A 16454-nucleotide genomic window follows, 5' to 3' on the forward strand; every position below is an offset into this window, starting at 1 on the left:
AGTGGGGCCTTGGGGGGTGAGGGACTTAGGTAGCGTTTGGGGTTGGGGCGGTGAAGGGGGACAAACACTTTTAGGAGTCCAGGCCAGGATGGAGATGAAGCGTTCAAACAAGCAGGAAATTAAAGCAATGGTGACCAGGGGAAGGATGAGACCCTCAAGTAAGTATCTTGGCGTTAGTAGAGAACACCAGGTTTCCCAACAGGTTTGGGATGGTGTCTCAAATATATTTTGAATATTAAAGGAAAGGATAACTTATTGAGGGACCTAGAGCCGCCCAGGGGTAGATATCTAACTAGAATGTTTAAGTAAACAATTGAACAGGGACTAGTGAAGGACTGTGAGCTATTTCTGGTCTGTGGCCTCCTTGTCATAAAGACAATGAGATAATCTCCTGAAGATGCGGAGAAAAGCTGATAACGCTGGAGGAAACAGTTTGGAATAGCAGCTTGGGAATCCCCTGTAACAATAGGTTTCCCCTTGTGACCGGCTTGAGAGCAGGCACACCCTCTTAAACATTTTTTGTATCCCCAGTGTGTTTGCAGGAGCTCAATAAATGATAGACTGAATGAATGAATGAATGAATGGAGGAGGACGAGGCAGCGAGTCTGAGGAGGGTGTGGTAGCGGTGCAATCCCGGAGCCCAGCTCAGAGGTAGTAACCTTCAACTCTCGCCTAAAAAGTTCGGGGGGGGGGGGGGGGGGGGGGGGTGGCCAGGACGAAGAACAGCACCGGTATTTGGCCCCGTCCAAAATCCTGCTCCGTTTGGGGGCGGGGCTAGGAGGAAGGCTTAATCCGCTTCTGCCCGTCAATTGACCAATCACCGCCTCAAGGGGGCGGGACTTCAATCTGTTCCCGCCCTTCCCCTTGGAGAGTAAATACGTTTGGGCGCTGTTCAAACGGACCAATGAGTGCTCGATGTTTCCTCGGGTTGCTTCTCAACGATTGGCAGGAGTTCCTTGTCCCGCCCTCCTTGTCACGCTTTCTGCCCCACCCCTTCGCACGCAAGATGGCGGCGCCCAGCGGAGTAGAGGCCGCGTTTGGGGTTTGCTGAGGCTGACTCCCTTTCCCACTACCCCTTTGGACGCAAAGCGCCGCGAGCCCAGAGGACGGGGGCCGGGCGGGGACAGGGGTACCTGCGTAGCTGGACCGCGAGCCCGCGCCCAGCCTGCGCCGCCCCCGCCCCGGCCCCAGCCCGAAACCATCCGTTCCCGGCCTCCTCTCGGTCCGACCCACTGCCCGGCCGTGGTTCGCCACCACCAGGCCTCCAAAGCTGAGCTCTCTCCTCCAGCCCGGGCTCACCTCCACTTTAGAGATGTTTGGCCTCTTCCCTCCCAGACAGCCCGCCTTCAAAACCGGGACTCCGGGACTGGCGCCTGGCCCCCTTTCCCTCCACTGAGACTCCACCTCGCTCTAACCCACTTCTTCCTCAGATTCTTGGTTCTCCCTGGCTTGGAGACTGCTCACTTCCCTTCCACATTAATCCCTGACGTCCCCAGATAGTATCAGCCTTGACACCCCCCCTCGGCCTAGAGCCAGACTTCCTTTTGGATTAACCTCCACAGCCCTATCATGGAGGCTGTGTACATGGTAGTGAATGGGGTGGGCCTTGTGCTGGACCTGCTGACCTTGGTGTTGGACCTCAACTTCCTGCTGGTGTCCTCCCTCCTGGCTTCCCTGGCCTGGCTCCTGGCCTTCATCTACAACCTGCCACACACGGTACTGACTAGTCTTTTGCACTTGGGCCGCGGAGTCCTGCTTTCTTTGCTGGCCTTGATGGAAGCCTTGGTCCGGTTCACCTTCGGGGGCTTGCAGGCCTTGTGTACCTTGCTGTACAGCTACTGCTCTGGCCTGGAGAGCTTGAAGCTCCTGGGGCACCTGGCCTCTCACGGGGCACTGAGGGGCCGGGAGATCCTGCACCGGGGTGTCCTCAATGTGGTCTCCAGTGGCCATGCTTTGCTGCGCCAGGCCTGTGACATCTGTGCCATTGCCATGAGCCTGGTGGCCTACGTGATCAACAGCCTGGTCAACATCTGCCTCATCGGCACTCAGAACCTTTTCTCCCTGATGCTGGCCCTGTGGGACGCGGTGATGGGGCCGCTGTGGAGGCTGACGGACGTTGCAGCTGCCTTCCTAGCCCACATTTCCAGCAGTGCCGTGGCCATGGCCATCCTCCTCTGGACGCCCTGCCAGCTAGCACTGGAGCTCCTAGCGTCAGCTGCCCGCCTCCTGGCCAGCTTCGTGCTTGTCAACGCCACCGGCCTGGTGCTGCTGGTTTGCGTGCTGGCAGTGATGGTGACCGTCCTGCACCCGGACCTCACCCTGAGACTGGCCACCCGGGCGCTCAGTCAGCTCTGTGCCCGGCCGTCCTACCACCGGCTCCGAGAGGATGTCGTGCGGCTCTCTCGCCTAGCCCTGGACCTGGAGGCCTGGCGCCAGGTCTGGAGCCGCAGCCTGCAGCTGGCCACCTGGCCGAACCGGGGAGGGGCTCCTGGGGCCCCTCAGGGCGGCCCTAGGAGGGTGCCTGCAGCCAGGACCTGGCGACAGGACACTCTCCCCGAAGCAGGGCCCAGATCGGAGGCCGAAGAGGAGGAAGAGGTCAGGACGGCCAGAGGAACACCTGCCCGCGGCCGGGAGAGGCTCAATGAGGAGGAGTCTGTAGCTGGGCAAGACCCCTGGAAGTTGCTCAAGGAGCAAGAGGAGCGGAAGAAGTGTGTCATCTGCCAGGACCAGAGCAAGACGGTGCTGCTTCTGCCCTGTCGGCACCTCTGTCTGTGCCAGGCTTGCACCGAAATCCTCATGCGCCACCCCGTCCACCACCGCAACTGCCCGCTCTGCCGCCGGGGCATTCTGCAGACCCTCAACGTCTACCTCTGAAGACTCCTTGCCCGCCTGCCCACCCTTCCGTGCTCCGTGAGGCCACCTGCGCTAGGACAGCTTTAACACCTGACCTCTCGGTTCCTGGCCTGAAGCCCCTCCCGCCCCCATGGCCGTCACGCCGAGCCTCCCAGCCGTACGCCCCGGACGCTGAGACAGGATAACTCTGGAAGACTGTGAGCTGGGTGGGGCAGGGTAACAGCTCTTCCTTACCCAGTGCGTCCCTGTGTGATGCCAGAGGTGGTGAGTGTGTCACTATGCAAGGCCCTGAGACTGCTGTGGACTCCCCTCCAGCTTGCCAGGGCCCATCCAGATGCCAACCTCTGGGGCTCCCCCTCTCCTTCTGGTTTTTCTGTTGGGGACTTGCAGGTCCTCTCCCCGGCCCCTCCCCGTTTCCTCCCCAGCTTCTGCAGCCACCACACATCACTGTCGTTTGGATGTTTTGGTAACTCAAGGGCCTTGGAACGAACTTGAACCTTTGCTTTCAGCCAGAGCACCTGTGCGCTGGTAGGCCTTGGGGATAGTAGCTCTCAGGTGCCCTTCGAGTTACCACGTCTGCCTGTCTTGATCTTCTGAGGCTTCCTCCCAACCTGATCCAACAGCGAGGATCAAGAGTTTACCCCTTTGGGGGGTGGGTGTCTGCACCTGGCTTCGGGACCATATTACCCTCTGGCACCCCAGCTCCACTGGGAGCCTCAGGAGGGATAACCAGATTTCTACTCCTACCCCTTTCACTCCCCACATCACAGAGAACAGTGGCATTTCCCTTCTGTTTGTCTCTCCCTGGCATTGGGGAGGGCAGACTGCACATTTCACTAGGGTCCAAATACGGAAGGGGCCAGCCTAGGAGTATGCAGCTCCCTGATGGGTCTCTCTGGCCCAGATGGGTCTGCCGGCCCAGTTTCTGGTGAATAAATTTCTGTTGACAGCTCTGACAGCCTTGGTGTGCATCCTTACAGGGGTGAGCAGTTGGTCAGGGTAACTGATGCTGCAGCAGGGTCCTTCAGTCCTGCTGGAGTTACTGTGGTCTGTGGGGGACCTGGTGGGGGAGGAGATAAGATAGGATGTGAGGACTGTGCCTTCGGGACAGCCCGTGCCAGGTGTGGCTGGATTAGCTTTCGCCCCGTCCAATTTGTGCCCTCATACACCTGGCTTTTGGAAAGCCCTCCCTATCTTTCCTACTTTTGTCAGAATGAAGCCCTAGTAGAGAGGAGTGTGACCGTTCTCATCCCTTGAGTCAGCTTCCCAGCTTCTCAGTGCTGCCCTTCCCAAGAGGGAATTTGGGGTTCTTGCTGCCCGGAGTCCAATCTACCGTCTGATCCCTGGAGGAGCCTGGTGCTTGTCTTTGTGTCGCTTGGGCTGGAGTGGGGCCGTGAGGCCTCCTGGCGGAGAGCTGGGAGCTGAAGCCCAAGACCCGATCCCAGTCCCCACCCTCATATCTGCCCTCATAGGCCCAGCAAGAGGGAGGGGGGACGTTCCCACATAATTGTATGTTAAATCTAGGAGCATAATGCCAGGGGCAGCCTTCTGGAAGCTGTGGGGCGGTTGGGGGTGGGGGGAGGAAGGGTAGGTCGGAAAGAAACAGAAGAGGCCCCTCACATTCTCTGGGGTTGAGAGGCTGAACTGATTGTGGGTCTGGCAAGCCCTGGTTTGTTAGTCATTGGGGTGGGGGTGGGGCTGGGGCTGGCTTCTGAAGGTCAGAGGAGGGGAACCTTGAAGGGGCTTTGTGGCTAGCCTCAGACTTAGTGGCGCGGCCCACCCAGGCTATGCCCAGCACGGTGGGGGGAGTTCACCACATCCATCTTGGAGTTGGGAGGCCTGGGGAGGGCTTTTCTCCCCTCCCCCCAACCCTAGAGAGGGAGCTGAGCAAGGGGAGGCTTGGCTCCTTCCAGTCTCTGTTTAATGTGAGGATAAACATTTTATGAGAGAGGATAAACTTCCTGAGCTGGGAGCAAAGGAACCCCTTTTCCTGCACCCCCATCTGGAATTACATTAGCCGACCTCAATAACCGTCCTCCCCCTAACTACCCTAACAGTCGCGAGCTCAAGCTCTCCAGGATCTTTGCTGCATTCTGGAGTTGGGACGCCCCCTTGTGGTCAGCTCAGAAACGACTTATCTCTAGCCACCCCGGAACACACCACTTCCCTGGCGTGGGGGACAGAGAAATAGCTTTCCAGTCACCTAGAGACTGGACAAGCAGCCAGAGCAGTCACAGATGCAAACCCGGGGACCCTTACTGTGGATCAGGGTAGGGGTGTGTGTGGTGAGGGTAGCCCCCGCCCAGTTCATATGACATCTTTGAGTCAGAAAAAGGTGGCCAGAGCCCCATGCCAGAAGGGCACCCTCCTCAGCCAAGCGCTCCTGTCCACATCCAACACAACTCAGGGGACAGCTAGCTCTACGGAGCGGCTTCTCATTCCCTGGGGCCTGCTTCCTCGATCTCCTGCCCCAGGGCTCATCCAGCCCAAGAGCCCTTCCTTCTGCCTGAGCACCACCCTGCCCATCTTCCCCATCGTTCCCTCTCCCCGCCCCCATCTGCACCATCAGGGCATCCCCACCGCTAAAGAAGAAAGGCTGAACTGAGCCAGTAGGACGTTTTTTGTTTTTTTTTTTTAATTGAATAATCTCTGAGAAAAGGGCCCAGGAATAGGAGGGACAAGGGAGGACCCAGAGAAGCAGAACACCAGGAAGAGGGCACCCCCCCTCTGGGATCCTGGGCCAGAGCAACTGGGGACCCACACCTGCCAGCACAGAGCGCTCCTTTGGTTTTGGGCAGAAATCCAGCCACTGCCCCTCACTGCCAGCCCTGATCTCAGACAGCCTCTGTCCCCATTCTCTGCCAGCAGCAGGACTGGAGTGGTTCACAAGATCCCAAGGGGGGGCCAGCCCTCCCGGGACGATGTGGCTGTGAGTGTCACACCGCTCACTTTCCAGTGGGCATCAAGCAAAGACAGGGGAGTTGTGCCAGTCAGAATACACCAGAAATCCCGAGAAGGTGCTGTCTGTCTTGATGCTGGCATAGATGCCAACGTAATCGCCCACGCCCACCTGCACCCACACCTGGTCCTCTGGCTCCAGCCTCACCATGGCGCCCCCGGAGAGCGAGGCTGGTTTGGGCCACCCCCCAAAAAACTGGAAGAAAGAGGCGATGGACTCGCCATTCTTGACCAGATCGAACTGCAGGCTAGCCCGGTAGACGGTGGCGTGGACCGCGAAGTAGTAGACCCCGGGCACCCGGCAGGTGAACTTGCCGGTGGTGGCGTCGTAATGTCCCTGCTCGTTGACCAGCACGCGGTCGAAGGGTAGGGGCGCGTCGGACGGCGGAGGCACTCGGCTCTCGGAGCGCTTGGCGCTGAAGGCGGAGCGCGGAGGCACCGAGCACTCGCCCGCAGGCCCGGTGGCTCCCACGGGTCCCGTCTCTCCTCGTGGCCCGGGCTCCCCCCGGGGCCCCGGCAGCCCTGCGGGGGTGCGGGGCGCGGTTAGGGCCAGAGTGGCGGCGGCGGCCGGGGGCGCCGCTCAGCACCCTCCCCACCCTGTCTGGGGCTCCCGGCCGCCGCTTCCTGGGCGGGGGCCGCCCCGCCCCCCCCCCCCCCCCCCCCCCCCCCGGGCCCCGCCGCCCGCAGTAGACGGTCCCCGGAGCCGCGGCCGCCGCGCGCTGCGTCACCCTCCCAGCGCCCCGCTCCCGGAGCCCGGCGGCGCCCCCTGGCGGGACCCCGAGCCCCGGCCCTCGGCCCGGCCGGCGCGGACGGCCCCGTGGACGGCGACCCCGCCGCCTTCTTACCCGGACTCCCGCCCTCGCCTTTCTCTCCCGGAACCCCGGGCGCGCCGTCGCGGCCGTCGCGGCCGTCGCGGCCGGGCAGGCCCTGGCTGCCGTGGTGGCCCGGCGTGCCGGGAAGGCCGGGGTGCCCCGGGCACAGGCTGGGGATCTTGTTGTCATCCAGCGGGGGCGAGCCGGCCGCCAGGCCCAGGAGCAGCAGGGCGACGAGCGGTCTCATGGCGCTGGCACGGGGGCTCCGGCCACCGGGGTCCTCTCGTAGTCTGCGGGCCAGGCGGGACGGGAGTCGGGACCCAGAATCCCGGCACCGGCCTCGCTCCCCGCCCCGGCGCGGCCGGGTGGGTCCCCACCCCACTGCCACGGGCCTGAGACTGAGCGGCTGCGGGGGGGGGGGGGGGGGGGGGGGGGGCCCCCCCCCGCCCCGGGCCCGGGGGGGGGCGGGGGGGGGGGGGGGGGGGATGAAGGGGGGGCGCCCCCAGAGCCAGGGACCCGGTGGGCTCCGGGGAGTGGCGGGGGACAGGAGAGGCTGGCCGCTCCCCCCACCCCACCCAGTGCCCCGCCCGCTCCAACTTTCCCCCAGCCCCTCCCGCTCCCACCTCCCTCCCACGCTCCGCCACACTCACCCCCTCCCGTCTCCTGGGGCCTCCGTGGGGCGCTCGCTACTCCAGACCCTCCAGCTGACCTCTGCCCCGCCCCTGCGCGTCTCCCCTGCGAGGCGTCCCCTGCCCTCGGCGGCCCCCTGGTTCGGGTGCACTCCCTGCCGGCTCCGGTCTGCTCCTCCCAGACTCCAAGAGGAAACCAGTTGTTCAGGGGCCAAGAGCTCCCGGCCGGGAAATAGCAGGGAAATAACTCGTGGTGTCGCCCGGCCACGGGCCAAGGTTTGGGGGAGAAAGGAGGGGGAGGGAGTCTTAGCTGGGCACAGGGAGGCAGAGCTGTGCGAGACAGACACTCGGGGCACCCACTGCTCCAAGGAGCCGGGAAGGAGAGATGGTGCCCTGACACAGACCAAGGACAAGACGAGTCCAAGGGAAATAGAAGCTGAGAACGGAGGGGGAGAGTTCTAGAGGCAGTTGGACAACTGGACCCCAGGCCTCAGAACAGCGCCTGCCACATTACTAGGCACTCAATACATTTTTGTTGAATGAGTGAAAGAGTCAGAAGGCAGGTGGTGGAGAACCTGAAAAAGTAGGTCTCCCCAGAGGGGAAGGCAGGAGATTGGAAATTGGGGTCAGAGGCTCGGGTGGGAAGCAGTCCTCACGGGCAATGGCACCGTGTGGAGTTGGGGCAAGTAAAGGGACAGGGAAGCTTCCATTAGCCCTGCCGAGGACTTCTCTTTCCTTCCTTGGGAGGCTCCAGACGGGATGGGCAGAGTCCCATGCTGGTCCTCCTTCCTTTGTCCCCTGCCTGCCCGCCCTGCTCGGCAAAGGAGGATGGGCAGGCAGAGGGGCACGGGCCTGCCTCAGGGTCAGGGCTGGGCACAAGCCTCCAGGCCAGCCGCCTCAGGTAGCCTGTTGCAGTTGAAAGGCCAGGGGGTACCCAGTAGAGCCAGGCCAGACTGGCACTGGTGCTCAGCCTCCTGGCAGACAGAGCGGCAGGGGGGAAGGACACTGCCTATGGGGGTGCAGCGGGGCACAAGCAGGCCGCAGAGGAGCCTCCGGAAACTCTGGTAGCAGGGCAGACTTGTCAGGCTCTGTGGAAGGAGGAGATCAGCCCTCAGGCACCCCATTCCCGAGGCTCCCTCCCCTTCCTGTGGGTCCCTCCTAATCTCTGCCTAGAGCACCTTGTAACCTCTGAGGATCTCCATCACCTCCTCCTGGGTGGCTATGCCCACCCAGACGTTTGGGAAGGCCGTGGCGTTGTAGCTCAGACCGATGCACATCTCCACCTGGACGGGCTCGCAAGCCAGCTCTGTAAGGGGAGAATTACTGGGGGGGGGGTACACGGGCTGGTGACCTGGGGCAAGTCACCCAACCGCTCTCTCTGGGTCATTTGGGGGTTGTTGTGGGAGTCAAAGGAGATAACATGGGGAGATGCTTTGCACACATCACAGGAGCCCATTATCCACAAGAGCCTGCCCAAACATCCTTCACCAGCCCTGGGCATGATGCAGGTGTCTCTCTGATCTCGGGGGCACGGGGCACGGACATTGGCAGGGCCCGCTGGGCATCTGGAAGGAAAGCCCCTGCTCTCACTCTCATCATCACCTTTTTTTTTTTAAAGTAGGCTCCACACCCAACATGGGCTTGAACTCACGACCCCAAGATCAAGAGGCGCATGCTCTACGGACTGAGCCCGCCGGGCGGCCCTCACCTTCTTCTCCGAGGTGGGCTGTGTAGAGGGGCTCTCTGCGTGACAAGGCTGGGCCGGTTCATGGAGCCCCAACCGTCAACTCCCAGATGCCCACTTGCCTTGGGGGTGACGTTAAGTACCATTGTCACCACCGGGTGAGAATCCCTCCCGGACTCTGCGGAGCCCCCCCATCGGGGAGGACAGCGGTGGGCTGTCATGAAGTGTGCCAGTGGGGTTTCTATGAATGCGCCCAGCCTGCTCCAGCCTCCCTCCCCGCCAGGGCTGTGGGGCGGGCTTCTCACCTGGGGGCGGGAGCAAGGGGCTGCTGCAGCCGTCATCACCGCTGTCCAGGCAGCGACTCCACGTGTCACACGTCCACTGCACGCTCTTACAGCCTCCGTCACGGCAGGAGAACTCTCCGGGCCCACAGGGATCTGTAGGCATAGGGGGCATGGCGGTGCCCTGGGGCAGGCCTGTGCCCCCACACTGCCTTTGCGGTGCCCTGAGCGGGGTCCAGAGCCCTTCCTCGTCCTCCTGGAGGCGCCTCCGCAGCCACACCCGCTCACCCAGGGCCACCTACTCTCTGTGGCATTGAGGGCCCGGTAGGTGGCAGAGAAGCCCCCGGTGCTGAAGCCATGGTCTGTCCTAAAGAGCACCACCAGCTGCTGGTGCGAGGAGATGAGGCGAGGTGGTGGCTCTGCTCCACAGAACCTGCGGGAGGCAGAGAGCAGACCTGGGCAGGGGGCCCTTGGCCTCCCCCCACCCCCACCCGGGGGTGTTCCCGCAGGCCTCCCTCTGAGCTGCTGTTCTGGGCCGTGCCAGAGTGGGTGGGACACATGGCCGCTGACTCATGGCACTTAGGGCCTGGGAGGAAGACACACATATTCAGTAGGCAAAGAATTAAGCAAACTGCTTGAACTTGAGCCAGTCGGAGATGGGAAACACCAGTGAGGGTTTGAGGGGAAGTAGGAGTGGGCCCCACGGGGCAGGAGAACCAGGCAGGGAGGGTACAGGGAAATGGCCTTCTGCACAGGGGCAATGCCGAACAAAGGCTTTGGGCTGAGGAAGGACAAGCCTCTTCCTAGGGTGACGGTGAAGAGACCCCTGGCTTAGAGCAGAAGGAACTGGAAGCCGGGGAGAGGGCAGGGTGAATCTGCGGGAGGCCTTGACCGTCAGACGCGGAGGATGGAGTTTCTCCGGGGCTCCTGCTCGGCGGCTACCTGCCCAGGAGGCCGAGGGCCCCTGCGTTGCTGGTCTCATACACCGCCACATAGTCCAGCCTGCACTCGTCCTGAGCTTCCAGGCTGAAGTTGTGGAACCGCAGTTCTAGGCCGTGTCCTGCAGGCACCGAGATGTGCCAGGTGCAGAGCTGGGGGAGGGCACGGGTGGAGTCGGTCAGGGTTCCTTCTCCTGTCCCGCTCTGCGCATCCAGGCAGGGCTGCAGAAGGGCTTTCTCCCTGCTGCAGGCCGGGCAGGGTGTGGGTGGGGGCGGCCCACGGAGCTGTCCGCATCGGTGGTGGAAGGGCCTTTGAGCTTGTCTGCTCTCAGACAGAAGTTTACCCAGCACGGGAACGTCGGGTAAGCACTCAGTGCTGTTCCCTCACTGCCTGTTGGAGCTCTGACCTTCCCAAGAACCAGGCGGCATCTCCCACGCGGTTCCCGGTCACACTAACGCGGGTGTGCAGGTGTGTGTCCGCACGTGCCCCACTGCCCTCCCCGTGGCGCCCCGGCTTACCTGGTGGTGAGGGTACCTCTGCGGGTCGCTGGGGGCAGAGAAAGTGCCCTGGAGCCCAGTCAGATTCCCCCCGCACCCTGCAGAGAGGAGGAGGGGCCCAGGAGTTTGCCAGGGTCTGTGCCTTCGCCCCGGACTGCAGGGGAGAGTTTGGGCCAGGCCCATGAGGAAGCAAGTTCTGGGCCAGGAGAATATCCGGGCAAGTTTGGGGCTGGGCCAGAGCTGGGGAGCCCTGGCCGGACCCGGGTCGGGAGCGCGAAGACAGTACCCGCGCTGTGCCCGGCGGGGCCCGCACCCAGGAACTTGGCACTGCAGCTGGTCTCGTCGCTGCCATCAGCACAGTCAGCAAAGCCATCACATACGGAGTCAGGCAGCAGGCAGACGAGCTGGTCGCAGGGGAACTCGGCGAGAGCACAGCTCCCTGCGGAGGGGCGACGGGATTCAGAACCTCCCGGAGGCTCCACCCCTTTCTCGGGGGCGAGGGTGTCTGGAGGGGAAGGAAGTGGGCGCTTGGAAGGCGGCCAGAGGCGGGGTGGGAAGACGCTCACCGTTCCCGGGGGTCACAGCCTGGTACCAGGCGTGGAAACCAAATCCTTGCACGCTGCTGTCAGAGACGAATGCCACCCGGAGGCGGCTGGCGTTGGTGTTGAGTGTGGGGGGAGGCGCCCTCCCACACACTCTGCAAGGGGCCAGGTTGGGGGTGATGGAGGCTCAGAGCTCAGGGCCAGCCGGAGTGGAGGCTGCCCGGGCCCTGCGGTCCTCTTGCCTCAAGCCCTGACCTGGGGAGGATGGGGTCAAAAAGGGTCCTTTCATTTCCCAGGGAGCTCTGACTTTCCTGACTGGCACGTCCGTCCATCCGTCCGTCTGACCAACCATCCGTCCTTGTGGGCATTTCTTCTTGGGCAACAGAGGTGGGGGCTCCATCGGACAGAGAGGGGCGGTGACCTTCCCAAGGTCACACAGCAGGCTGGTGGCAGAGCTGGGCCCCTGAGGTCAGGTTTCTCAGTTTCTTCACAGCCCAGCCTTTCCCACTGCCGCTCCCCGGTTCTGTCCTCTAGACAGTGGTGCAGGGCAGGGGTGAGATCTCCTGGGGGCAGGGGGACCCACCTGAGGAGGGGGCCTTCAGGCTCAGGGGAGATTTCCAAGCGATCGAAAAGACAGGAGGCCACGCTCTCCATGCTGAGCGCTTCGATCTTGAGCTGTATTGCATGGTCTGCGGCCACCTGGATGTGCCACACGCAGTGGGCATTGGGTGGGTATGGGTCTGGGTAGTTGGGGCTGCTGAAGAAGCCCCTTGGGCCAGGAAGGAGGCCCCCACAGGCTGCAGAGATGAAGGTTAGAGTTCCGAGGTCAAAAGGAGAGAAACCCTTTTATTTCCAAGGCTCCCCTTCCTGCCCCCCCCGCCGCCATCTTGGGCTCTTCTCCAGGAAGATCTGCCCTGGGTACTCACTGGGCTGGGGTGAGGGGCTCATGCCTGCCTCCTCCAGCTGTCCTTTTGGGTTCCCAGATGCCGGAGAGGTGGTGGTGGTGGAGGGGGTGGTGGGGGGGGTGGTCCCACTGGGGGTCAGGCCTTGGGCAGGCAGTGGCTGATAGGAGGCCCCAGACAGTGGTGTAGCCGGCAACTCTGGAGGGGGAGAAGATGGGGGAGTGGGATTCAGAGGAGTCGGTTCCCCAGGGGTGATGGATACAATGGTTCATGGTATGTCATTCAGAAGCCCTTCTCCCAAGCGGGCCCGTTGCTCACGGGCTAGAATGATGGCCGCCAGAAGCCCGAGCAGCAGGACCAACACACCGGCCAGCAGGAGGACGCACAGCCAGGAGAAGCGGCAGTCGGGCTGCAGCCCTCGGGGGCGCCGACCTGCAGGTGGGCGGGCGGGCTGGTGAGAGCTCTGTTCTCGCTCGGGGGCCTCTCTGTCCCCCCCACCCCGGCCCCCAACGCGGGCCACTCCCTGAGACGGTTACCGTGCCAGGGAGCCGGGATGCTGCGGCCGGCGTCCTCCTGAGAAGCCGCTGGAGGGCACGGTGACCCCGATTCAGGCTCAAAGGCAGGATTGCAGAACTCAGTCTGAAAGCGAAAGACTGGGGGGCTGAGGGCCAGCGGCCACGCTGTCTGGCTTGCATGTGCCCCGGGCACGGCCGGCTCTAGGCAGGGAGAGCGGTCCTCTGTGACCCTTACCTTGCTCAGTTCTGTCGCCTCCATGCACAGGATGGTATCTGAGCGTTCCTTCATGGCTCGAGGCTCTGCATGGCTTTCTGGGAGTCCTTGTGGTCGCCCAAGACCGCCAAGGGCCCACTCCCTGATCCCAAACTGCCTATCAAAGGGGTAGCCTCTGTCCCCTTTGAGAAGGGGTTGCCAGACTAGACCGACTCTCAGACTGCCCTTGGCCAACTGGTCCAGGCTACTGGCTGCTCCCTGTGCTGGAGAAGGAGGCAGCCAGAAGGAATTCGCAAAGGCATGAAATGGTCCCTTAATCCAACTCAGCTGAGGATGCTAAGGTCAAGGGCTTGGCTCAGGGCAGCAGTCCTTAAAGGCACAGGCCATGGTTGAGAACACCACGCAGAGGAAACTAGGCACTCGTGGGGTGGGTGTGTGTGTGACCAGGGGAGCTGGACACCCCCTTTCCGCACCTCACCCCAAGTACTGAGTGAGTCCCTAAGGGGGGCTGGGAGGGAAGGAGGACCATGGCAGGCATGTCCAAGGCCTTGGAAGCTGGGTGTGAGGGTTTGGCAGCTTTAGGCCTAGGAGCCCTGAGGGGTCTGGACAAAAGCAGCTGTTCTCCCATCCGGGGCCTGGGGCGTTAGCCAAGCCCGGGTCTTTGCGAGGCCCCTGTGAGAGCACCTGTGTGGCCAGGACCCGGAGCTAAGCCAGTCCAGGAAGCACATGGTACATTCGCACTGCTTCTGTCTGTGCTGGTGTGACTAGGGGAGCGGGAGGGGCGGGCTGTCTCTGCCCGGGGCCTGCCAGCCTGCGGAGGAAGGGCAGAGCAGAAGGAGGAAGAGGGGCCGAGTCCTTGGACAGAGTCGGCCTGGGCAGGCCCTCCACTGGGCTGCGGAGCCTGGCAGTTGGTACCATCTGCCGCAGGATAGAAAACCCACACTCTGCAAACTAGACCACTTCATGCCTCTTCCTCCGTGACGACAGTCTCTTGGAAAAATCCGGCCTGGCCCAGCTGTCCTCAGGGAGAAAGCAAAGGGCTTGTTAACCTGTCTTGTGTTAGCCATGCTCGGGCCGAGTCAGGCAGGGCAGGACGAGGGAGGCAGCATCATCTTCGTGGCCACCACTTGCAGAACATTACGTAGTAGGCCCTGGGCAAGAGGCCTTACGTGTCGTTTCCCTCCCTGGGTCACGCTACGAGGGAGCATAACCATCTCACAAATGACAGCACCGAGGCTTCCCCAGGGTCACACAGCTGGTGCGATACAGAGCCAAGAGTGGAATCTAGGGCTAGGGAAATCCAAAGTGTGTGCTTGGCAGGACACACCTCTTTCAACCTCCACTGGGGCCGAGGCCTGTTGGCAAGAGCGGGGGACAAAGTGAGGAACCCAGAGGGGAGAGAAGAAACAAAGGAGATAGATTCTGTGGTCCTCACGCAACTGTCCTCATACTCAGGGGAGACCCTTCGCCCCCTGGTTCTTCTCCATTCATCCCCTGGGGAGCCCTGGGCTGCTTGTATATGGGGGGCAAGACTTTTTCCCCAGACCCTTGGATGGGGACTGCTTTTAGAGGGTTTGAGAGGTCAAAAGTATTTCCATAATGACACTAAAACATTATTTGCCTTTTCATTTGTGAGCACAGAGCAGTTTTCCAGAGGCTGTGCTGGAAGCTTCTCTCTGGCCTTGCTGTTGTCCGTGGCCATCCTCTGGGCAAGGGGAACTAGGGCGCTCCAGCAGTGTCTAGCTCTCTTGGGCTTCGGCATGGCTCCCTCTAACTCCCCCATGCTGACCCCACACAGCCTTCTCTCTCCTTGACTCTCTGGCTCTTCTGTCACCAGGAAGGGCGAGGCCAGCCTGAGCTTGGCTAGAACATTCTGGGACTCCCGGCTCCTTAGGTTTCTCTCCTGCTAGTTCTCTAGCTCAAACTTCCACTCCAGCCAGACCAGCCTCTTCACTGGCCCTGGAACATGCTGTGTCCTTCCTGCTAAAGACAAGTGCCCAGGCTTGTTCTCTCATCGAGAATGCCTTCTTTTTCCTTGTTCCCAGGGCCGGCGCAGGAGGTGTGCATTAGGGTCTAACTCTTCTTCCCCACCCAAATCTGTCAGTCGTCGTCCTCCTCCTATCCTTGTTCACTGCCACCCCTAGCCTTGACCCTCATCCCCTGGTTTCTGGATGTCCCCTAGTCTCTAGGAGCCTGGGAGACTGCAGCTCCTTTCCAGACCACCTTCCGTGATCTCTAAGAGGCAGGCCAAGCTAAATATCAGGCAATCAGAAATGCTCATCCCTTGGATTGGATCGTCCCTTCTGTGGCTCTACTTCACTAACTCTGGTTTGGGCAGCACTATACTTTGCATTCCTGAGCCTTCATCATATGTTGCTCGGAGGAGAAAAGAAGGCACAAGCGTCCTGAGAGGCTAGGGGAACCAAACGTTGGCTGAGCATCACCCCCTAAGGGACCGTGAATGTTGATGGCGCAGTCCTGCAAACGTGGGGGTGTTTGTGGGACATGGACATTTGCATACCTAGTGTGTTCCCAACACAGCTCTGAGTAGGTATTGTTATGCTCAGATTACAGAGGGGGAAACTGAAGCTCGGGGCGATTAAGTAATTGGCTTGGACTGTAAAGGCTGGTCTCTTTCTGCTGCCTCCCGCTCAGGTGCTTGTTTCGGCCTCTAGAGCAATGAAGGACAGGGGCCCTCAGAGGTGCTCGGCCCAGACCCTGCCGGGTCCAGGTCTGAGAAAGATCGTGCTGGTTTTGCTCTTGGGTGTGTGTGGATGGATGGAGTCAGGGAGTTTCCTTGCTACCCTGCTGTTCAGCTCAGTTCCTAACAGACACAAGGCTGGAAAATTTGCTGCAGAAAACCCTGCAAAAAGCTGTCAATTATTCACCCAAAAGGCGAAGTACTCAGAGTACTCAGATGGAAAGAGAACTGTCCTGCCTCTGCCATTGACAAACCAGTGGACTTGAGCCAGCCTTCCCTAACGCTTGTGTCCTCACTGGCCAAATGAGAATGTGGGCAAGGTGACCTCTATGGTCCTGACTCTAAAGCTCTGCAGAAAGGAACAGGTATTTTCTGAGCACTGGTCGTTAAAAAAGAATTTAGAGTAACTCTCAAAAACAGACCAGAGGCACGAAAGGCCCCCCGACTTGGGACTTTGAGGCATGTATTTAGAGAAATGACTTAGGAGGAAGACACTTGAGCTGAGAACTTCAAGGTCCAATCTCCTTAACGCAGATGAGGCACAAGGCCCAGAAAGAGGGACGTTCTTGCTCAAGGTCACACAAGAGAAGTTGCAGGGGGAGAGCCACCCTTCCTCCCCAGGGGGAGGCCTGCTGGAATGCAAGCAAAGAATGGGGGCAGAAATCCCAGTTGCTAGGAGGCAAAGCTGATGGATAAAGAAACACAGGGACAGATTGTGTTTGGGATCTGTGTAGCGCTGGGACCTGTTGCCATGGGAATGAGAAAGCGCCACAGGTTAAGTGCAGAAGGGAGAGCTGGGAGCAAGGGTGGAGCAAGCGGAGGCCCTGCCCGGGGCATTACCTGTAGTCCTCTGCTCCCCTGTGGAAAACAACAGAAACCACCTCTGTGTCCACATCCAGTGAAAAACTAGTCGAGGGAGAGGTGCGG

General features: G+C 61.2%; 3 protein-coding genes across 5 annotated transcripts; 1 reads left to right on the forward strand and 2 right to left on the reverse strand.

Annotated features, from left to right (window-relative positions):
- The first annotated feature begins 881 nt into the window (after positions 1-881).
- On the forward strand, positions 882-3806 carry RNF26 (ring finger protein 26). The gene has a single exon (XM_035009128.1). The coding sequence runs from the start codon at positions 1570-1572 to the stop codon at positions 2872-2874; it is 1305 nt and encodes a 434-aa protein (XP_034865019.1). The 5' UTR covers positions 882-1569; the 3' UTR covers positions 2875-3806.
- A 1679-nt stretch (positions 3807-5485) lies between these two features.
- On the reverse strand, positions 5486-7177 carry C1QTNF5 (C1q and TNF related 5). Its single transcript, XM_035009137.1, has 3 exons — positions 7109-7177; positions 6657-7043; positions 5486-6333 (listed from the first exon to the last, which is right to left on the reverse strand). Exons 2-3 carry the CDS (start codon positions 6868-6870, stop codon positions 5816-5818), a joined length of 732 nt encoding a protein of 243 aa, XP_034865028.1. The 5' UTR covers positions 6871-7043; positions 7109-7177; the 3' UTR covers positions 5486-5815.
- An 88-nt stretch (positions 7178-7265) lies between these two features.
- Positions 7266-12932, reverse strand: MFRP (membrane frizzled-related protein). Of its 3 annotated transcripts, XM_035009133.1 has the most exons (13): positions 12848-12932; positions 12634-12736; positions 12416-12529; positions 12122-12295; positions 11779-11992; positions 11220-11350; positions 10940-11092; positions 10675-10751; positions 10160-10308; positions 9520-9650; positions 9242-9373; positions 8431-8558; positions 7266-8340 (listed from the first exon to the last, which is right to left on the reverse strand). In XM_035009133.1, exons 1-13 carry the CDS (start codon positions 12899-12901, stop codon positions 8116-8118), a joined length of 1785 nt encoding a protein of 594 aa, XP_034865024.1. In that variant the 5' UTR covers positions 12902-12932; the 3' UTR covers positions 7266-8115. The 3 variants fall into 3 exon arrangements, with proteins under 3 accessions (XP_034865024.1, XP_034865025.1, XP_034865026.1); XM_035009135.1 differs by lacking the exons at positions 7266-8340; positions 8431-8558 and adding an exon at positions 8989-9058; XM_035009134.1 differs by lacking the exons at positions 7266-8340; positions 8431-8558 and adding an exon at positions 8583-9058 and having other exon boundaries at positions 9242-9650.
- Between the last annotated feature and the right edge of the window lie 3522 nt (positions 12933-16454).

Source organism: Mirounga leonina, unplaced genomic scaffold, assembly GCF_011800145.1.
Source record: "Mirounga leonina isolate KUSES-001 unplaced genomic scaffold, KU_Mleo_1.0 Mir_153, whole genome shotgun sequence".
NCBI lineage: Eukaryota > Metazoa > Chordata > Mammalia > Carnivora > Phocidae > Mirounga > Mirounga leonina.

What these genes read in the sequence shown, in the direction of transcription:
- C1QTNF5 (XM_035009137.1), bottom strand. Translation starts at nt 6,870, where the DNA reads ATGAGACCGCTCGTCGCCCTGCTGCTCCTGGGCCTGGCGGCCGGCTCG. An exon ending in AGGCGAGGGCGGGAGTCCGG is followed by an intron (nt 6,334 to 6,656) that starts GTAAGAAGGCGG and finishes GCACCCCCGCAG; the next exon opens with GGCTGCCGGGGCCCCGGGGG.
- RNF26 (XM_035009128.1), top strand. Translation starts at nt 1,570, where the DNA reads ATGGAGGCTGTGTACATGGTAGTGAATGGGGTGGGCCTTGTGCTGGAC.
- MFRP (XM_035009133.1), bottom strand. Translation starts at nt 12,901, where the DNA reads ATGAAGGAACGCTCAGATACCATCCTGTGCATGGAGGCGACAGAACTG. An exon ending in GAGCCCCTCACCCCAGCCCA is followed by an intron (nt 11,993 to 12,121) that starts GTGAGTACCCAG and finishes TCATCTCTGCAG; the next exon opens with CCTGTGGGGGCCTCCTTCCT. An exon ending in GGCCCTCAATGCCACAGAGA is followed by an intron (nt 9,374 to 9,519) that starts GTAGGTGGCCCT and finishes CTATGCCTACAG; the next exon opens with ATCCCTGTGGGCCCGGAGAG.